General features: G+C 42.5%; 1 protein-coding gene across 2 annotated transcripts in view; it reads left to right on the top strand.

Annotated features, from left to right (window-relative positions):
* PRKDC (protein kinase, DNA-activated, catalytic subunit) overlaps positions 1 to 17,607 on the top strand; it is an 88,026-nt gene extending 70,419 nt beyond the window's left edge. The window contains exons 72-86 of one of the 2 annotated variants that reach the window (XM_049827806.1): positions 45 to 225; positions 742 to 902; positions 2,446 to 2,657; positions 3,786 to 3,873; positions 4,572 to 4,715; positions 8,314 to 8,518; positions 9,078 to 9,145; positions 9,410 to 9,630; positions 9,945 to 10,037; positions 11,995 to 12,084; positions 13,339 to 13,410; positions 13,496 to 13,697; positions 14,094 to 14,282; positions 14,862 to 15,001; positions 16,050 to 17,607. In XM_049827806.1, the coding sequence (XP_049683763.1) occupies positions 45 to 225; positions 742 to 902; positions 2,446 to 2,657; positions 3,786 to 3,873; positions 4,572 to 4,715; positions 8,314 to 8,518; positions 9,078 to 9,145; positions 9,410 to 9,630; positions 9,945 to 10,037; positions 11,995 to 12,084; positions 13,339 to 13,410; positions 13,496 to 13,697; positions 14,094 to 14,282; positions 14,862 to 15,001; positions 16,050 to 16,254 (2,271 nt within the window). In that variant the 3' untranslated portion in view covers positions 16,255 to 17,607. Of the gene's footprint in view, positions 1 to 44; positions 226 to 741; positions 903 to 2,445; positions 2,658 to 3,785; positions 3,874 to 4,571; positions 4,716 to 8,313; positions 8,519 to 9,077; positions 9,146 to 9,409; positions 9,631 to 9,944; positions 10,038 to 11,052; positions 12,085 to 13,338; positions 13,411 to 13,495; positions 13,698 to 14,093; positions 14,283 to 14,861; positions 15,002 to 16,049 lie in introns of those variants that run through there. The other variant, XM_049827812.1, reaches the window with a different exon arrangement.
* The last annotated feature ends 4,647 nt before the right edge of the window (positions 17,608 to 22,254 follow it).

Below are 22,254 nucleotides of genomic sequence, written 5' to 3'. Positions count from 1 at the left end.
TTGCTAACGTGTCTTTTTTTTTTTCTCTTACGGTTGAATTTCAGGTACTGGCAGGTCTGAATAAGAAGGCTTTTCAATGTTTCAGCAGTGCTGCGAGGAAGTCCGAAGAGGAGGTGCAGTCCCACTCCATGGAACATGTAGATCTGATGGGAGTTATTGATGCATATATGACTTTGGTCGGTTTCTGTGACCAGCATCTGCGCAGGGAAGAAGAAGGCTTGCTTGGTTAGTCAGGATTTCTCCTAAGCATGTGTGGTGGATTTATCTGTGATACGTGAGCTTTTGTGATACCCAAGAGATCTCCCTGAGTAACACAGCTTGAATTTAAATGGAACAGTTTGTCCTCCGGTTCAACAGTATTTATATTCCCTTTTTTGCCTCCGCTATTACTGCTAGCTTTGGTACTAGTGAATCACTTGTAGTCTCCCTCTCACTTATGAGAAATACATCATATCCAGCAGATGCTTCCCTTGTTCCTTCCCAGACCACAGCAGTGCTGTATTTAAAGCAGGCAAGATACCAGCAGTGATGCAGCTTCCTGATAAAGCTAATCCTTACAGTCCCCAAGTACATGTGTTGCAGATGTGTGCAGTTCAAACAGATGGGAAGGAGAACAAAGTAAAAATACAAAATACACTGAAAAAAAAAATACTGAATTGTAAAGATGGATGTTCCAGACGATCAAAGACATGGAACAAGTGATGGTGTTTCTGATAATTCTTGTTTAACGTCTCTTGGCAGAAATTAACACTGCAGATCTGCAGCTATTCCCAGCTATTGTGGTGGAGAAAATGATAAAAGCTTTAAAACTGAACTCCAGAGAAGCCAGGCTGAGATTTCCTAGACTGCTGCAAATAATTGAGAGATACCCAGCAGAGACATTGGGTCTAGTGACACGAGAGGTTAGTTGTTTCCATTTTCCTGGCAGTAAATGTTGCTATAAATTGAATTTAAAGGGTGGGTGTGGAGGTTGGATGGATAGAGAGGTTAGACTGGTAAGTTTTGCTTCAGGTAAATCAGATAAATTTTATCCCATCATTGTTCCTTGTCTTTTCTCTAACTTGCTGAGTCTAATTCATATGGACAGAAACTTTTTTCTTAAAAGTTTAACTTTTTATCATTTTTCTGATTCCAAATGTTAGTTTGAGAGCTGCTGGAGAAAACCTATGTTGTGGGGCTTTTTTTCCCTTCAGAACAATCCAGGTGGGCTGATAAAGGTGGTTAGTATTAGGGTGAGGAACGTATCTTATTTCTGTAGCCTGAGTTTCCTGTGTGCAGGAAGCCAGCAGCTTTTCCAGACTCACTTTCCATGTCTCCCACCTCTCCCTGTTCTGCTTCATTCACTTCAGAGATTACTACAGCTTCTTCCTTTGTATTTACAACTTCCTCCCTTCCATGACCTGTCCCTCCATTGCCATTCCACAGCAGGATACTGTGAGCCAGGCTGCCTTCCCTGCTGTGGTGGGACAGATAAGCTGAGAGCTCCTCTTTGACTCATGCCTGTTCCTGCCTTGGCCTGCCCGCCTTTTCAAGCCCATGTCATTGTGCTGGTGCTCGCAGAGCCCCAGGCCCTGTCGGAGGAAGAACTCAAGAGAGACAGAAACACGGCTTAGTTATCCCAAGAAACTGAGAAAGTAGCATAAATGGCTCAGGTGCACAAGGTGTAGCCACATGAAACTCTGATGATTCAGACAGAACCTGACACCTGGTCCAGTGGACAAATCTTACTCAGGAAAGGAGTTCACCAGGCAGTTCTTTGTCCTCTCCTCTGTCTTTCTGTGAGATAAATACTGGCAACTGATCTTAAACTCTATTAGGAAGGGTAGACAGGGACAAGACAGCAGGAAGGGAGTTGGAGTCTGGCCTCTGGCTATCACAGGAAAATATATTGTAGTACTCCTTTCAAAAGTTACATGGTTTGCGGAGAGAAGTGAGCATGAAGTATATTGGGGGGAGTGCTTTACTGAAATTCACATCTGTCAGCAAACCCAAACCTGTTTAAAGTTGAAGGAAGGACAAAACTGTGGCAGGAGTTCCAGTGTTCCCCCTCCTGGCTTTTTTTACTCGTATCAAGACTTCAACCAAATGGCATTTGATCTATCCCTTTAGGTTTTTGAGTGGTTTGCATGTGGTGATCAAAAATGACAGTATTGCATCCAGACAGAAAAGCCACAAGTTTGAGTATAAAGCCTCACCTTGATCAACAAACTGCGGATCTTTATAATGGAAAATCTATTAAGCAGCAGTGGTGGTGGTGGTGATAGTAGTAATAATAATAATGAAATCTCTGCTTCATTGGGGGATGTTTCATGCAACCTAGTTGATATTCTGTTTCCTTTTCATGTGTTTCTGTTGGTCAGGCTGGGCCACAGAAGTTTTATTTGTTTGCTATGTTTGGTATTTTCGAGGAGGACCAACGTTGAAACAGTATCTGTGTTTTTGCAGCTTTCTTCAGTTCCCTGTTGGCAGTTCATTGGGTGGATTAGCCAGATGATGGCACTACTTGACAAGGATGAAGCAGTAGCCGTGCAACATACTGTTGAAGAGATCGCAAATACCTATCCCCAGGCAATCATCTACCCTTTCATGATCAGCAGTGAAAGTTACTGTTTCAAAGATACTGCAACTGGTTGTAAGAACAGAGAGTTTGTAGAAAGGTGAATTTGAAATCAGAGTAGCCCTTTTGTATGTTTTTTTTATTCAGCAGTGGAGATACTTATTTATTTTTCCTAAACAAACTCTTCTTTAGGGGGCATGAGAAACATTAGAGGGTAATCTCATGCACACTGTGTTTTCATTTAAAGGCACAGGGAGAACAGATACATAAGCTCTCTTAGTATTAGACATACTCAGGTTGGTGGCCTAAAGTGTTGATTACATACAGTCCCCAGGTTGTGGGAAGTTAGAATTTTTCCAAGATAAAACAAAAAAAACCACAAAGAGGCAACCCCTTTCTCCTCATAATTCTGTGGTAGTCAAAGTTTCTTCTTCCTTCTCCTGCTCTGCTGAGGTAGAAGGGAAATCTGGTGCATGATTAGGCTCTTACTGTAGTTGACTTCACAGCAGTAAGAGTCAGTACCCATCAGAGATGAAGATAAGGCTTGCTTGAACACTTACAATCTTTCCAATACCAAGAAAAAGCAGATATGTTCAAATAGAATAGATGCTCCTACCAGACTTCAGAGAGGGCCATTGAATTGGATGCATGTTATCTTGGGGAATGACAGCCCTTGATTATGTTTTTCTCTGCTGATTCAGTGTGTAGCATGCGCCTTCCTCTACAAGCCCTCCCTTGCCCGTTTTGCCATGCAGTAAAACCTCAGTTAATCCCCAGGCAGAAGTCAACTTTTATCACAGTGCTGTAGAACCACTATACAATTTTAGGTGTCTTTTTGCATTCTTTTCAAATCTCTGATACATCTGCTGAATTTCTTGTGCTTCACGAACTGTATTGCCCTTGAATAACTGTCGTGACAGGATGTATAGCCTGGTTAACGCCCATTTCTGTGGCAAGTATGCTTTCCACTCCCTCACCAAGCTCCTGTTTTTGTAGTGGGATACTTAATTAAAAAACTGGGAGCTGCATGGCAAGGACAGTCAATATATTAACAGTCACACAGCCCAGGAGAGAATTCTGAGGGAGTCCTACCTACCTACCTACCCCTAGATTATTTTACCAGATTTTTGAATATACCAGACAATCTGGATCATTGCTTATCTGCAGGCTAGGTGGCAATGGTAGTTCCTGTTGTGTTGTGATGCACTTTTTTTTTTTCCTTTTAAAGGATCAAGAATAAGTTGGACAGAGGAGGAGTAGTTCAAGATTTTGTACGCTCCCTGGAACAGCTCTCTAATCCCATAATGCTTTTTAAGGTAAAGTGGGTTTTGTTTGTTTGTTTGTTTTTTCCCCTTCCCCTTCCTTCGTTCCTCACCCTCTGTTTAGGAAAGAGAGTGCTGGGTGGAGCCTCCTGCAGTTCGGCTGACACCACAGCCACAGGAAGCGGTTCAACCCAGAATCAGCTGGTGATGATGTTGGGTGCTGTCAGCAGCTTTCACTGGCAATGGTCTTCCTCCCTTATCCCAGCTGTCTGTTTTACACTAACCCTTTTCAGCTTTCTCTTTCGGGGTCTCTGCCCTGCCCCATGGTCAGTCTTCCTTAATCATTCTGAAATCGTTACAGAATTATCGTTTGTGGCCATCTCTATAATTTCTGACTACTTGTGTTCTTATGCCCTTTCCCTGCTTTCTGCTGGCCTTACCTGTCTACATTCTGACCCCGTTGTCCAAAGGATTCTCGTCTTGTGTTTGGTACCACTCCTGGCCCTGTAGAGGCTTTCTTAGTTTGCACTAGACCCTATGGTAGTAAACATAATTATCTTAATAAAGTAGAAACATTTTATTGAGAGACAGAATGAAAGGGAAATATTTCCATAGCCTTTTGATTGTCAAAAGACACGTTAATTGACTATTTATCAGTGAATACAGTAACCCAAATGCAATCTGAGCAGATCACTGAAGAGCAAGGGTCAGTACACTTTTTCTCAGTACTCATCTGTTTCTTTCTGTTGCAGGATTGGGTTGGGGATGTCAGAAATGAGTTGGTAAAAGCTCACAGAAATAAAAATAAACTTAAGGAAATGTATGAAGGTATGTACAAGAATTTGGGAAATTTAGAGACTCCTGGCCATGGATTGCTGAGGAAAAGGTTTATTCAGGTATGTGTGATTACTGAGTAGTGTTGGCATTGTGTGCTTTTTGTAGAAAGCAAAAAGAGGGGACCAGATCACAGCTTTTACAGGTGCTGCAGAACTTGATGAGACAAGAGATCAAGTCAGGAGTACAGGACTGAGATTTCTTTGGTAGAAGCTATGGACTTATTGTAGTTCAACTTCCACTTCTGACTGCCCTGCAGGACTAAATGTTCCCTCTTACACAGCTTCTGCCTCCCCTGTCCTGCATGCTGCCAGGTTCTCAGGGCCTGGGCCTCTCTGACCATCCGTGAACCTGCACAAGAATCTGGCCTTGCTTTTTTTTTCCCTGCTGCCAAGGACGTATGAGCACTTAGAGTGTTTTGCTGTATTAAGCTACTCAAATTTGCTGCTGATATGAAGTTATTTAGGGTAAGTTATTCAGAAGAGTTACAACTATGAAGAACTAGAGAAAGGACTTTACAAAACTGGCTGACATCTAAAATAGTGAAAGTCAGTGTAGAAAAATTAAGTGATGCATGTGGCAAAAAAAACCCCAAACCCTAGTTTCGTATATAAATTCTTTGGGATTGAGCTAACTATTGCAATTCAAGAACAAAATCTTGATTTGTGATAGTTCTGTGAAAACATCAGCTGTGAATTCTCAAGAGCAGTCAAGAAAGAAAATTGGCTGTTGTTCTCTATTCTTAATAATGACTAAAACATGGATTTATACATTGACATAGCAGCCTTCTCTGACTCTTGCTTCTTGAACAGTGTAGTCCTTGTCCGCAGTTCTCAACACAGGTGTAATGAAACTGGACGAGGTTCAGAGCAGCAAGAATAATCGGAGGTACAGAGTAACCTCTGCACAAGAAGCAACTTCAGCATTCCTACAACTGGAAAAGATAGAATGAGGCCAGATAACAATAAAGCTCTCAACATCAGGATTGCCAAGCATGAAGTAAATATTCTATGGAAGTGGCATGTTCAAAACAAACAGGGAGAAGTGTTTCCTCATTCAGTACACACTTAAGTGCTGAACTCCTGCTCAGGCTACTATGGATGCTTTCATGGGTTCGAATAGCAAGTAGACAATAGCATGGGGAGGGGGAAAATGCTTTGAGAGCTTTTACATACAAATGCACACTTCTGGGTCCAGAAATCCCTGAGCTGCAAATTGCTGGAGTCCAGAAGAATGATACCTCTGTAGAATCTGGCTGTATGCTTGTACTGTATGTGCATAACCCTGTGGCCAGGGCTAGGTGAATCCAGGTCTCTCCCATATGGCCATTCTTATGTCACGTTAGTATTAGATAAACTTAGCCAAGTGTCCCTAGGGAGATTCGTTCCCCATGAGCAAGGAGGGTGGAAGATGAGCACAAGGTGGAGTTGGGAAGAAGTCAGGTGACAGAGCAGCAGAAAGGAGGCAATTAGGAGTTAGGGGCATACTAGCCCTTTGAACATGTTGCTGCAAGATAAGCTGGGTCTCTGATGATAATCACTTTAAACTTAAGAGTACAGGGATAAGAATTTGCAGGATGTGCTGCTGTCAGGGTGGGGTAGAAGGAGGGGAGCAGCTGTAGGTTGAGCCATACAAGGTACAAGCACAGCAAGGGACCTAGGAGGCATGAGGACAAAGGCAGTCTGCATGTGGTTGTTGGGATAATTTGTGTGCACTTTGGCCCACTTACACAAAAAAACCCATGGCTCTTTTAAAAAGCTGAAACGTGCAGTCGTAGACGATACTGCAAGTAGTGCTGATGGAGTTTCAATTGTTACTGAATTAACCAAATAGGGAGAGAAGAGCAAGGGAGATGCTGGAAGAGGGGTGGTGTGGTTGTTCCCCTCTGTTGAAGGGAAGAGGGAGAGCAGTATTCCTTTCACATACTAGCAGCTGCAGGAGAAGAGGGTCCGGGTGATGGTGCACAGACTCTGAACTCTTTGCCTTCATGATGCAGTATTCATGAGGAAACAAAGTGTGCTGTGAGGATAACTGTATAGTTTCTAGTGGCCTTGCTGGAAAAAAAAAAAGTTGTACCTCTCGACTAACACATTAAATTGCTCTAATACATGGAGTACTTCAGGCTTGTAATCTTCATATGTATTATTTATTTAGAATTTCAGTTGTAACTTAAACAATAAGAATCTTGCATTTATTTTTAACATGAAATTCCAGTAATGTATAAATTAAACACTGTTGATGGATTGTATTATTTAAAATACAGAGTTAAGGCTGTTAAATATTTGATGCTTTCAATTTTAGAAGAAGTAAAAGAACAGAACAGAGAAAGCAATTGAGTGATCATCTGGAAATAGATTTAAAGTGATAAATATGTTGACTGTAGCAGTCTCTTCTTCAGAAGGATAATATTTTCTGTATTTTCATTTACTTGAGTGAAATAGCTGTGTCCTTCATAGCTTGGGAGAAAAATGATCAGGCATTGAAAAAACAAGTGAGCTTACATATCTTTCCAAGCCGTTAATACCAGTGAGGTCCAAGAGGGGACATCTGGTTTTTCTAGAGCCTTGAATTATCAACACAAGAAGTCAACTCAGTTAACTGCTTGCAGATAATACTTAACTTTGTTTATTAAATGGCTCAGTATGAAATGTCTTTGCACTTCTCCTTTATCAGGAGATTTAAAATACTTGAAAAATATGGGTTTATATATTTTGCACCCAAAATTATCTCAAAGCAAATCACGAATAATAAATGTGATAGTGCATAAAATATTTAAATTGATATTTTCTAGCATGACACAAAAAATTCTCTTAATACATGAAGCTCTATGACATGCTTTATGTATACATATAATATATCTTTTGATTGGCAAAAAGGGTATATATGGAATTAGCTAAGCTGTGTTTGCTTGCTATGTAGTATGGTTACTGCTAGTTTAAGAAAAAAAAAACCAAACAAACAAAAAACCAAACTCAAAATCCGACAAAAAAACACACCTTCCATAAAGCACAGAATATTCATATTTGAGGGAGAAAAAAGATTAATTGACTTATCTATCTGTATTTTATTTTACCGTTTGTAAATTGAACATTCGAGGGGGTTTTGGTTTTTGTTGCAGCAGTTTGAAAGTGTGAGAAAATCTAAAGACTGGCGCATCAATTAAATCCTATATTTAGATTCATGATGGAATTTGTTTAATAGGTACAAATTTCAATATTTGTATTTTATATTAATATTTCACTAGCTGATCTTAAATTTTTGTAAACAGATGAGGCATGTATATTAAGTTTAATGAGCAGCATTATTGATATGCTCACCCAGAATCCAACTGCAGCTAGAGGAGGTAAAAAGGGATAAGCTTCTGGTTTTGACATGGCAAAAAAGTTTATGATCTAATTCTACAGATCTTTAATATCACTGAATTGGTAAAATGCAGATATTTCTGTTGATGATAGCTGGTGGGCCTACGAAACAGGCAATGAAAAGGTTCTGACAGACTAGAAATAATGGAGAAAAAAAGAACTGGAGTGGAAGGATGATTGATGTATTTTAGGAGCTCAGATGAAGCTGTGTGTGTAGACAGGAAGGTGCCGTTTTGGTGTTCTTGGGGGAGTTGCTAGCACTGTGTTAACAGGATTCCTTTCTATAAATGAACCTCAGGCTTTTGGGAAGGACTTCGACCATCATTTCGGCAAAGGCGGTTCAAAACTGTTAGATATGAAGGCTGGTGTGTTCGATGCGATTGTAACTTCTCTCCTCTCAAAAATGAACAAAACCTATGAAGAACCTGGAAACCTGAAAGAATATTCACCATGGATGAGTGAATTCAGAGCTGAGTTCTTGAGGAATGAACTAGAGGTTCCTGGTAAGTTCCCCTTCGGTGTTGATGGTGAACTGTCCCAAAGTTGCTGCTCTTGAGCTCTCCTTCTTATGTTGGCTGTATGGCCCCTCTGTGTGGCCTTACGCAGAGGTAGATTTCATCTGAAATAATTCTGTTCTTTCAACATTTCTGAAACCTGTTCTTAAGCAGTAGTCCTGACTTTTGAAATTGTATCTAAAATTGTATTTCTTGCCTAAGAACTTTAGTACTTTTTTAAAGGCCTGACTCTAGGAAATCTGCTATATAAATCTAAGTTATGTTTAAATCTAGTTCAAAAAGGATGTGTCCTCTGAAACCATTAAGAGCTTCAATTCTAACAGCTTAACAAGGAAATAATATTAGTAATTCAGAGATAAAATCATATGATGTGCATGATGAATTTTTATGCATTTTAAAATATTTTCTTCATAGTTACTATTTTACCGATTTAACAAAATATTTGGAAGTGTGTTCTATTCTTAAACACACCTTAAAAAAAAAAAAAAAAAAGTTACACAGACTGATTGTAATTTCTCTTCTTCTGTTTTTTCCACTACCACTTCAGGTCAGTATGACGGAAGAGGGAAACCACTGCCAGAGTACCATGCAAAAATCTCTGGATTTGATGAACGGGTATGTTTTTGAGTCAAAATCCTGTGTGGTATAAATCTGTGTCCATATTCCATTTGAAGAATTTGATAATAGCAAGGTTGCGGCTTGTGTATGCATCTTGCAGCACATAAAGGAAGGTCTGCAGCGGGCATTTGTTTTTCTAGTAGTAACTGAGCAACTTGATTATGCCATCTAAGAATGACAGATAAGCTTAATTTCAGTGATGATTCTGTAAGGCCGAGTCTTCTGTCACAAATATTTTGCTTTTTCCTGTCTTTTTCCAAGATAAGTGTAATGGAATCTTTGAGGAAGCCAAAACGTATAACAATCCGAGGTAGTGATGAGCAGGAGTATCCTTTTCTTGTGAAAGGTGGTGAAGACCTGCGGCAAGACCAACGTATTGAGCAGCTGTTTGATGTAATGAACATTATCCTGTCCCAAGATGCTACGTGTAGCCAAAGGAATATGCAGTTAAAAACTTACCAGGTCATCCCCATGACAACAAGGTAGATATTTATCTTGAAGGGACAGAAATCCTTATGTTAACATCTATTACTGTTGGGATGTTGGAAAGTGAGATTTCTATGTGCCAGATTCTGGTTCAGAGTGTTTTGTCTTGGTTTAATTTTTTTTTCAATTTTCCTTTTAAACAACGTTGAAATTGCTTTGTCTGGAAACTGTTTTTCAGAGTGTATATTTAAATTGGTAGCTTTCAACCTTCTTTTAGCAGACACTAAAATGTATTGCTTCCTATTTGTGGTGTTCCTGTAAAGTTCAACTCTAAGCTACTTGTTCACATCTCTGACATCCTTTGTTCCAGACTGGGACTCATCAAGTGGCTGGAAAATACTTGTACTTTAAAAGAATTCCTTAAGAACAGCATGTCTGAAGAGGAAGACATCAACTATAATAGGTGATGCTTGGTTTAGCTCTCTGCTGTAATAGAGACCACTACTAACGGGTTTTTTGATACTGACAATCCTGTGGCAGGGTGTTTTTTTTTTAAAAAGAGTGAAATAATAGCACCTATAAGCAAGGAGGCAGTTTGTACTTCCTGACCCAAATTAGTAATTGGCAACTGTTTGTTTAATGAGTACCATCGTACCTGGAATATCCTCCACCCAGCTTGTTTAAACAAGACGCTTATAATCATGTGCGTCGTCATTATCATCCCCATTTCCTTATCAGCAGATTGATTTTTACAAGCAAAGGATTTTGATCTCTTGATTTGATCAGGCAGGAAATGGACGTAGGTCAGCGAGGGGGGGAGTGGAGCGGAGGGGAGGGGAGGGGAGCAGAGATGGAGCTATTCAGAAGCTGGGTTCAGCAGTGAGTCAGTCAGTGATGGGGGAAATTGGCAGCAGATGCACAAAACACAACTGTAAAAGAACACTCTCTTTATACAAATGCTGGGTTTGAATAAATTAGCTTTCTTTCTCTTGATTGTAATTGGAGGATGAATATTTGTAAAACTGATTTAATTCTAGCATTTCAGCCTGTTTCTATCCTGCAGTTTAGAAATGCAATTTTATTTACCAACATTGTTCTTAGTAGGTTATCTCTGAGTTTGTCAAAGTGTTTTCGTCACCATTTATTTTTACTAGTTCTCTTGTTTATGGGGCAGGCTGGAGGAACCTCCAGTGTGGAGGGTGGACTCCAGAGAGTCTTTATTTCTGCAGTTAACTGATTTGTGAGCAGTTTAACAACTGCTACAGTTTCTGCGTTCCTGCTGTCTAGTTCACTTTTGTGAACAGCAGCGGTATTATGTTGGTCTCAATTCATTGACTGGGAAAGTGGAGGAGGACTCACATGGAACCACCTCATGAGAGGAGAAAATTTCTAATATACTAAATGTAGAAGGTCAGTGTCTTTTTTTTAAAGACAGTTAATGATTTATCAAAAAAAATTGCTTTATTTTATTGTTGTAGACAGACTTTCCTGTATGTTCTTCAGTCAAGTCAATTAAGACACTTTATATTGAGCCATGGTTGAGTGACAGCACTCAGAAAGGAAAATTATGATGAAAACCTTGCTGGCAATATTTTGGCTGGGGTGGGAGAAGTAAGTTTCTGAAGTCTTGAAATCCTTTTGTTTATCTTGAAGTAATGGGCTACGCAGTCTATCAATTATAAATACTTCTTAAATGGAAAGGATCTCTGTATCTCAGAACATGCTTTGGAAGGAAGAGAGAAGGCAGGTGCTCTGCTAAGCTGCTACTTCTCTGGAATAGAAGTTTAATGCCTAGTATATTTAGTTAAGATGGGAGAAAAATATCAGATTATTCTATAAGCAGTGCAACTAATGAAGACTTGCTTCTCATGGATTTAACACCTTAAGTCCAAGCCCCTATTCCTCCCCTCTTCTACACACTGAGGAGATAATGGACTGCCTTCCTGCATTCCCTACCAGTTTGGATGGACAAATGGCAGCACGTACTGTGGTAGGCTACGTAATGCTTCTCAAATGGATACAGGACTGTGTTAAAAGTATCTTTCCCTCCCTGGAGAAATTATTTTGGGTCTTTCTTCTCAAGGCAGCATCTAATTTTCAGAGTACCCATTGACAAATTAACACCTTTGAGATGTCTAGCATTCTGTCAAATATGACTGAAGTGTATTCAAAGCTGGGGGGAAGGAGATGGGATGGATCAGCATATGCACTGAATGTATAAACTTCATTTCCATAGCAAGACTAAAATTAACATAGACTGTAGCTTCCTGACTCCTCCTGTGCATAAAAATCTCAATGGGTCGTAGCAGCACACAACCTGTGGATATTTGAGTACAGAGTGGAAAGATAATACAGAGAAATCATCAGCGGTTTTTGTTTGTTTGTTTGTTGGTGTGTTGGGGTTTTTTTTTTGTCCCTAGCAAAAAAGGACCTCGTGCTACCTATTCTGAGTGGCTATCCAAGATGGGTGGGAAAGTGCAAGGCACCTCTCGATACCATGTTATGTACAGGTAGGTTTTAAAAGAGAACTGCGTGTAAAATACAGAAGCTAGAGTGTACACACACACACACAGAGTTGTAGAAATTCCAGGAAATGTATGATCTGCATTTATAATACGCTGGCTAGATCTGATTTTTGCCCGTTTTGCTGCTTTGCCTTACTGGAGATGCTCTGCAGGAGGAGTTTAGTACTGCCAAAATCCCACCAGAGCAGAGGAGTGCTTCCAGAAGCTTGCTCACTTCCTTAAGAAAGTGTCTAGAAGCAGATGCTCCTCTTCAACTTTATTTTCTAGGTGTCTTCTTCCTGATTAGGTAATTAGGTAGGCTGCCTCAGAGCCAGAGCACCTGCTGAAGTTGGACAGAGAAAATCACTGTGATTCACTGAGAATTTAAGAATATTTGATGGTTTGGGTCCTGACTTGAGCATCCTCTCAGAGGAATTTCCACACCTGCCTAGATCTAGCACTGTAGTGGGGGGGAAGTAAAGTTTCCAGTGGAGCACTTCCGATGAGCTCATAACCTGCTTAAGCAAGCATCTTGCTTTTTAAAGAAAAACTTTGACTCGTTTAACTGAATGTGTCTACATTAATACTTGTATTCAGATCCAGAATGTGCTTTTGAAGTAAATTCCCAGTTACCCCCACTAACCTCACATTGGCTTGCATTGCAGAGCTGTCCCCTAGTACGCAGCTTTGCTCCTTTCAGACAAAACTAAACTGGAAGGAGAGCACCCGGCACATTCCAGCTCTCACGAGCATTTGGTTCCCAGGACCAGACATGGGCTAGGCCAGAGCAGTCGCCCTTCCTCCCCAGATGTCTACGGCATGGGTGTTCTCAGCACCAGCTATTTAGTTCTGTTGCCTCCCCTTGTGCTGCACTACTTTCTAGTGTCAGTATAGCCTCTGCATGCTGCGGAGAGATTTAATATGGGTCTTAGTTTCTCTGCTTGGAAGAGACTATCCAGCCAGAAAGAGCATGGTTGTATTGCTGTATTAAAGCTTAATCCATTGACTTAATTTGGGGGAAACTAGACAAAACTACATACTGTTTTCTATTAAGAAATGTCAGTCTTGGAAGTAACTGTTGGGAGAAAAAGAGATGAGGGGCTGTTTTTAATATCAGATGAAAAATTTTGGGCAAACTCTCTGTGTGGCTTGCTGTACTGTTTACTGGGGTAACCAATGTGCTGATGTGATCATCTTAACTTTTAACGTCCAGCGGGCTGTTATTTCAATAGCTAACATTATTCCTTCATTAACTTGCAGAAATGCTAGCCGCACAGAAACAGTTACGTCTTTCAAAAGAAGGGAGAGCAGTGTTCCAGAAGACCTGCTGCGGTAAGTGTGCTGTTAATGACTGCACATTGTGAAACGAATGTTAGTGTTTTATCTGTATGCAACAAGTGACTTCTGTTTTGTTAAGGCGAGCCTTTTTGAAAATGAGTACATCTCCTGAAGCCTTCCTGTCTCTGCGGTCCCATTTTGCCAGCTCTCATGCACTGATGTGCATCAGCCACTGGATACTTGGTATTGGAGACAGACATCTGTCCAACTTCATGATTAACAAGGAGACAGGTGGCATGGTGGGAATAGACTTTGGATGTGCGTTTGGCTCAGCTACACAGGTATTTGTTTTCTAATTAGTTTGTTACGTTTAATTTGATGCTCCTCATTTGCCATCACTCTGATGCAAAATAGTCTTTACAAGTTATTTCTAGTTAATAGAATAAATTCTCTGTTTCCAGATATTCTCAGGTAGGCAGGGAGCTATAGAGTTTCACAGAGTCCATAGGGTGGTGTTTTGTGTAGTTCAGCCATACTTTCAACCAGTATCACTAAATATTCATGACTAAAGCTTTGATGTCACAACTTGGTCCTGTTCTACCGTGTTGCACATTATTTTCAGTTCAGTGACAAAGAGGGTTTCAAAGCTTAAAAAGAACAAAATATTTATTTCCAATCTTTCTGTTCCAATGCTTCTTAATTCTTGTTTTCTTTTGACTGTTCTTCTCCTTGGCTAGTTTTTGAGTGTGCCAGAGTTGATGCCTTTTCGTCTGACTCGCCAGTTTGTTAACCTGATGATGCCAGTGAAAGAGTGGGGGCTCATTTACAGTGTGATGGTGCATGCCCTAAGGGCTTATCGTGCAGATCCAGATCTCCTCATCAGCACAATGGATGTATTTGTAAAAGAGCCTTCTTTGGACTGGAAGGTGGGATTTTTCCTCTCTCCTTTTTCTTCATGTGAAAATTCTTAAACTGCAATAAGGATAAAATTCCTCAAAACGGAAGTATTTCTTGAAGCTCGCTCTCAGTGCTCCTTTTATCTTTCTTTTTATATTGAGCTCTCAGAGAAACTGAACTGAAAGGATTTTAAATGACAGAATTCTATACTGATGGACAAAAATAGTAGTACATGTCTGTTATCAGTGTACTGTTCTTTATCTGCATGATAATCCTAAAAATGTGGGTATCTCTTGATGATGTTATGTCACGGCAGCAGCAGAAATATTTTCAACTTTTTGCACTGAGCTTCTTAAATTTGCATAACACCACTGTACGTATAAAACTAATGAGTACACAGAAAAAATACTGAAATTAGTTGCACTTCATTAACTCCAGTTGTAAATGACATTTTAAGTCATAGGCAGGCTAGATATCATCTCGTTACTTCGCCCTCCATTGCATCTGCAGTTAAGAGTTACTGGCTTGACTTGCCATGATCTGGCAGCTTAAAGGTCTTTTTAAGTATATGATTTACAATAAAAAGGGAAAATTTGTTTCCTCTTCAGAACTTTGAACAAAGACAGCTGAAAAAAGGAGGCACGTGGATTAAGGAAATAAACACATCTGAAGTAAACTGGTACCCTTTGCAAAAAGTCAGCTATGTCAAAAGAAAGCTTACAGGTGCCAATCCAGCAACAATCACTTGGTAAGATGCTCTCCTTTTGCTTTAAACTACTCCACTAAGAGCTTTGGCAGTCTCCTGTGTCAGATTTTGCTCTCTTCAGATAGTATCACAGCTAGGAAAAGAGAAGAGGCAGTCAGGGCAAAATTTCAACAAACCTCCTGTCAGAATCGTTTTGGTCCACATACAAGCTCTCTGAATCACCCTGCCAGCCAAAACACCAGATATCTCCCTGTGAGTGTTCTTGCTCCAGCTCAGGCCTCCTGAGCAGTTTTACTGTTCCTGGCAACACACACATCCCCGCCCTGTAAGCCTGCTTAACTTCTCACTCCTCAGACCGCTGTTCTTTTATGTTCTCTATCTCCACAGCTTTTAGGCTAAGGGTAGTATTTAAATCAATATGCTTTTGCTGGACAGTTGCTTGTAATGGAGCCTGAACCAGCTGTATGGGAGGCATGGAGGTAAGCTGCTTCCCAAAAACATCAAATTCGAATCTGATGGCATTCTGAGGTTATTTATGTCCCGTCTAGTCAAGTCTGGCTCAAGCCAGAATGTCTTTAAAGTTCAGTTAAAGTACAATTAATCCCTTCCATCCTCTTCTAAAAAGACATTTTGGATTAATCGGGGGGGGGGGGGGGGGGGGGGGGGGGCGGGGAGGCAAAGAAAGCAAGCCTGTTCTAAAACCATACAAATACTGAAAAGTGGAGAACTTGGGAGGAGTCCCTTTTGCGGTCAAGGCTGAACTGGAAAAGGCAGCAAAATACTTCTTGCAGATACAAATCAGCAGAGTGGGTAAGGAGATAACAGCTTGGATGTGAAGTGCTGCATCCTTCTTTCAGTTAGAGACCTTTGACAAGATTGAAATATTCATGGTAAGTATTCACTAGTAAAGGACAGCTGAAATCACCAGTCTTCACTGGCCAAGCCTTCTACAGCTATCGAACAGTCTCCACATCTTGAAAAATAAACCTGGATGAATCGTGTTCAAGTACTGTTTCATATTTAAAAATCCATCTCACATTTTTTGCTTGTTTCTTTTATTAAGAGCTTATTTTTGTATTCTCAATTTTAGTGATGAACTACGCCTGGGCCATGAGAAGTCCCCTTCCTATAATGATTTTGCAGCTGTTGCCCGTGGTAGCACTGATCATAATATCAGAGCCAAAGAGCCAGAGGATGGACTTTCAGAAGAAACCCAAGTGAGATGCCTGATCGATCAAGCGACAGACCCCAATGTTCTTGGCAGAGTCTGGGAAGGATGGGAAGCCTGGATGTGAGGGACTGCTCTCTAAAGCGCAGTCACCAGGAGGAGTGTCCCCTGACACACAGCTGCAACCAGATCAGAATTTTAAGGCCAAAAAGAAGAAAAAAAAAAACAACAAAACAAAACCTCTTAACCACTTTTATAATAATCTGTTAAATTGACCAAGATGGAAAATTTTTTATTATTATTAAAGCTGTATTCAAACAGACATGATTTTATATATATATGGTTCTGCAACAAAGTAGCTTTATTGTCTTTGTGTTAAAATCAATGTAGAAAGAACTGGAGAGGCTATAGAGCTTAAAGACTAACTTGAAAGGCACTAAGATCACTCAGAGGAAAGCACGACTCCATACTCTGTGAGCTTGTAGGCATCCTCGTAGTGAGTCTGTGCTTTTGTCTTTTACAGAGACCTTGATGATAATCAACTGAAACCGTTCTGCAGATATATGTTATTTTGTAATTAAAACTAGAAGATTTTTGTATCAGTTGAAACAGTGAAGGACATGGTAAAATTAAATAGCTCTAGATAACCATCCAGATACTTTAGGTGTTATTTCATTATTCGATAATGAGAAAGCAATGATGAGACCATGCCGGTTTGTTCCAGCAGATTGTTTTTTAACAATTCGAGGTTATACTGTGTTATCTCTGTCCTTCAGAAGCCTGTACTCCTCATGTTGTGTTAATTTGTTTGGCCAAAGCCAGAAGTAGCCACAGCAGAGCACTGTAAGCTTTTTGCTGTAACTGCGGCACAGCAGCGTTGGGGAAGTTGTGCCAGATGTGGCTCTTCTGCTCCGACAGCCAATTTTCAGGTAACCTTGGTGGCAACTGCAGTGCAGCACAGACAGCAAGGGGGAAAGAGAGTTCTCTGAAATATTACTGTTGTTTATTACCCAGAATTCATTGTAGGAGATTGTTTCCATTGAGGCCTTTAATAATTATCATAAAAGGTGTAATAAAAATTAGTCTTTGCCCTTTCACTGCCTTACACGCTTTCCCTCCTGCTTCCATGGCTATGGGGCAGTCCTGGTCTTGCTGAGGGCTGCCACTGGCACCAGTCTCAAAGGATTCTTTCAGCTGGAGAGCAGAGGAATCTGCCTCCTGGGTACAGCTCCATGAAAAACTCGGCACGGGGAAGACTACTCACTAAGGCCTAATGACTAGGGAGGGAGGTTTTTTGTTTCATATACTTTCCAGCAACAATTACTGTTTGTTGCCTTCCTTACTAAATATTCTCATTTCTCTATGTCAGTAGTGTTATGAATCAAGAAATTCAGAATCTTTTTATCAGATTTTATTAATTAAAAATATTGTTTGGCTGTATTTTTGTAGCGGAAACATCTATTTAAAAATAAAAATAAACTTTCAGCTGTGTACCTCATTTCAGAAGTTAATTTAGGGTATTTTAATCACAGAAAACATCCACATTTACCCATTTATACAGGTGATAATGGACAGCGGGTTTTCCATAAGTGTGTGTGATATGGTCTATTTTTACATACACTTGTGCAAGATGTCTTGGTGCTTTTCATTCTTTTAATCTCTGGTATCAATAAAGACGGCGGCGCTATGACTGAAGATTAGTTAGGTGGGGCACTCAGCTTTCATGTTGTCAACTCTACAAATAGAAGAAAGCTAATGCACAATAAAAAGCTACATAAAAAGGTGAGGGGGACATTTGAAAATCAAGTGGCTAGTCGTACGAGGTGTTTAATTGCACTTTTGGCACATACCTCAGATACTTACGAGGTACTTTGACCTGTACTGCCGAGGACAAAGTTTAGGTTTATAGTTTAACGAGGCGAGGCTCGTCTCGTAGGACTTTTGATACCTTCAGCAGCCGGAGATGTTTGTGCGTGCAGCACGCTTCCCTCCAGCGCCAACCCAGGCTTCCTTGGCCTCCGGAGCGGAGAGCGCAGCCGGGCCCTTCCAGGGGCAGGGGGCCGTGGGTGAACCCTGTCCCCTGCCCTCCTCTCCCTTTAGTCCATAGGGAAAGGCCCTCAGGCCAGGCGTGAAAGCCTTCAAGACGGGTGAAAGTAGCCCTGATGGTGCAAAAGAATTTAGACCGTCTCCATGATGCTTAAAAGAGTTAAAATTTCGGGTTTGGCCCTAAAATAAGTGCTGTAATTTAAAGCCACAGCTCCATCAGTCCTACTAGTGGCATATTTGGCAAGCTCTGGTGTCAGGCAAGGAGCAAAGCACAAAGCTGCTGGGTTTTCATCAGCAGAAGGACATCCCCTGCGAAGCAAGCGGAATTGCCCTAACGGAGCCTTCCCTGTGCAGCTGAGCGAGCCTGAAAATAACCTCTGACATATGTAAATCGCAGCTGCTATCCCTGATCCTGACTGAAGAGTGCTGCTCTCCGTAAGATACGGCAGTCAAACGGAAAGGCTGAAGCCAGCCCGTGAAGCAGCAAGGAGAGCACTGACGCAACGAAAACCTCAAGTCGCTGGGCTCGGTGCTTTACGGGATGGGTTTGTTAGGCTTCCAGAAAAGAATAAGATGATGTGCGGCTCAGAGTCGGAGACTGCTTCAGGTCTCATGATACAAAACAAGACTTGGTAACTATCCGCAAGTATAGCAGAGTTATTTCCTTCTCGGATTAAATAACCAGATGTGCACTGTATCTGGAAGTTCATTAACTGCATCTAAAAAGCTGTGTAAACTATTAGCATATATTCTCAGTAGGTTTTTCTTAGTGTATAGAATAATATTAATGTTTAAGCTAGTCCTTACTATCCCTGTCAATCCTACAATTTGCTTCTAACCAAAAATACTACTACTGCTGAACACAGGAGGAAAGAAAGCTCTGCAGCTGCAGCCTGCAGTCTCCTTCCCCAGCTGAGGGTCCTGCATGCTGCTGCTTGTGCTCAGGATTTTCCCTTAGTCCCCACCACCGCCCCCCGATTTAAGTATTATCTTGAGGGGTCTGTGGCTGAGATGCAGTACAGCACCAGCACACGCTTGGGCACGGGAAGGAACCCACGAGCTTGCCACAAGAGCAATGAATTAGGCTCATCTTCAGCCGTGGAATAAGGGTTTTCCTACAGCTCTTCTGGCCTCACGCTGAGGGCTTTGGCCAGCCGCTTCCTGAAGTCAGGTAAGTAAGCGTCTACATTTAGAGGCACTTCTCCCCAAACTTTTTCAAAATCAAGGAGTTAAAATAAGGATTTATTACTGCTGCTTTAAAACTTTTTTTTCCCCCCCCCTCACAAATACTGAGTGTGGGGGTCTGCCAAGTCACTTTACACCATGTGCTTCATTCGGAAACGACCTGGGGTTTAAAAATCTCATTTTTAAGCTATGCTGCTTATAAGAAATGGCACCCATGCAGAAAGGTCACACCCTGGCAGCCACCCACAGCACCAAATGGTGTCACTAACTCTTGTAGCAAAGCTACATCTCATGTTAAACCAACAGCGTCCAGAAAAGGGTGTTCAGGGTTTTTTTGTTGCAAAATGTTTTGGGAAGGAGTGGCCATAAGGGACTGGAAAAGATTCAGTTACAGTCTCCACATTATTTACAGGGGAGGTTGTTTGCTTTTTTATTTGCTTGGGCGTTTTGGGTTTTTTTCTTTTTTGATGGGACAGGAGAGGGTAACACTCATTCTACCTGTCCATTAAACTCACGGTAAACGATACTGTGCAAGATTTCATTTGGTTAGGCAGAAGACGTAGCTGTGAAGTCGATCTCACAAATCTCATCCCTGCTGGAAACTCATGCAAGACCTGTATTGGGAAAAAGTTCAGAGCATCCACCAAAGAGCGTGAGAAAACGAGGAGCACAGGGTCTGAGGCATCTCGCTGCTGCAGCACGTGGCCTTTTGGGAGCCCGGGAAGACTTAATTCGGCAGTTCAGCAGCCACGGCTGCAGCTGAACCAACCCAGCCCGGGCTGGCACCGCCAGGGCTCAACCGCCTGCAGGGCGTCAGAGCCCAGAGTTTAAAAGAGCTAAAAAGAAAAATCCTTTCACTTACCGGCAAGTTCTTTGGCCGCTAACAGTGGGGTGGCCGCAGGCTGGATCAGTGCAATGAACTGACCCAAGTGAGCTCAAGTGACCAGCAAAATACTGTCCCAGTGGTTCAAGACAAGGGAGAGGCACGAGCCCTGGCAGAGGTGGGACGAGGGAGTAGGGAGGGTCTGTCCGGCAGTCACTGCTTACGAGAGCCAATGCCAGCCTCGAGGAGGTACTGTCCCTCCCTAGAGTGTGTTGGCAGGATTTTTTTACTCTCCCCTCTTCATCTGCGTGTCCCATTCCCCAGTCAGCCCCCAAGTGCCCTTCCTGGCTTCTAGCTGTCGAATGAAACGATCACCGCACTCCTGCTTCTTCTTGGGGGGGGGGGAGGAGAAAACCAGGCAGACGACCCCTCCATCTTTTTCCCCCTTCTCAATTGGCTCTTTGTCACCATCCAGCCAGCCTTTCCCTGTGAGACCCCATGTCGTGAGGTGTCCCCCCCCCGTGGTCCTGCTCTGCGGCTGCCTTACCCCAGCCCACGAATCCCCCAGGAGCCGGCGTCCCGCCAGCGCTGCCTCGGCCCCGCAGCACCCCAAGAGCAGAGGAGGGCTCCGGAGGATCCGCAGGACCAGCCCAGCCTCACCAGGCTGTCAGCCCCGCTGTCCCAAAAAGTCCTGCACATCTGGCTGGGTTGCCAGAGGCGAGCATGCCGGGGAGAGGACGGGGAGGATTTAAAGGCAGCCTGAAGTATTGCCCCATTCCCTCACCTTCCCTGAGTGGCCTGTCCCCTATTTATGAGGAAAACCTAGTCAGAAATACAGTGTGATGTAAGTCCTGTCCCTGAAGGGCTCAGGGTCCTGGTGCTTCTCTGGGATTCACAGCTGGCATTCCAGAGTAATTTAAAGTTTTGTCTTTTCTCTGTGAAGGTTCCTTGGAGAAAGATTTCTTGCCCTTTCTCGCCGGGCTGAAATCCTCCGCTTCACTTGATTTGGAGCAGGAACCTCAAACATGTTTTAAAGAAATTATTCTGAAATTCAGATGCTCAAAATGTTTTTTATTGCTGTTTATACTTCCTGGATCCCAGAGACAAGCCACGATTCAGCGGGTCAGGTACTCAGCAGGACAAGTGAGGGAATCAAGGGCTTGTCTCTGCTTCACTGCTCACGAAATTACCGATGCAGATGGGAACAGATTCAGCTGCCGAGACGCCAGACGAATCCACCCCAGGAAACAGTAGAGCACGGACATCGTCCTGCCTCCAGCCCGGTGCTTTGGTAAGCGACAAGAATCACTTACTGACGTGTTCCTGGATCCTTCGCTGCGGGTGTCCTACCACCCCAGGGCTTCACACCCTGCACAGCACACGGGGGAAACCCCCTGAAGTCACACGGCTCAGGCTCAGCAACAAACACGACTAACTCGCCTTCCAGGGGGACAGCTCTCGCCGCTTGGTTTTGGGGGGGGGGGGGGGGGGGGGGGGGGGGGGGTCAGGTGTCGACAGGTCTGACCAAGAGCTCTGAACGCGCCTCCAGGTCCTGAAGACACTGTAAGCAAAGCTGCACCCGCTGTGATGGGGTGTAGGTGGGACACGGGTGGCAGACACTGAGGCTCACATGGGGTTTCCATGCCCAGCAGGTCACCATTTACTGAGGGATTTTGAGAATCTAATTGCCATAGGGCAGGGTGCCCAGTGGGGGCCGGGTGACCTGGCTGGGAATTGCATCTCTTTTTTGGAGTAACACATGATGGGCATTAAACGAGACTGTTCAGGCTGGCGCAGTTGCATGCCAACACCGTCTGATGACCAGCTGCCCTTTCGGGAGAAGGACTTCAGTGAGCTGAAAGCACAACACAGTTCCACGTACAGTTAAATGAGATGCTTTCCAAGACAAACCATAATTTTACGGCTACAACAGGTGAGACGTATCGCCTTCCAGCAATCAACAGACCCCGTGGCAGAGCAAGGAGGAGAGAGTGGGTGTCGCTACTGCCTTGCACTTTTGAACCGCCTTCCCGCGCTTCACGCGCCCACCTCTCCGCACTTCATGCAGAGGAA

The sequence above is a fragment of the Accipiter gentilis genome, chromosome 2, assembly GCF_929443795.1.
Source record: "Accipiter gentilis chromosome 2, bAccGen1.1, whole genome shotgun sequence".
NCBI lineage: Eukaryota > Metazoa > Chordata > Aves > Accipitriformes > Accipitridae > Astur > Astur gentilis.
This window is presented reverse-complemented; position numbering and strand designations above follow the sequence as displayed.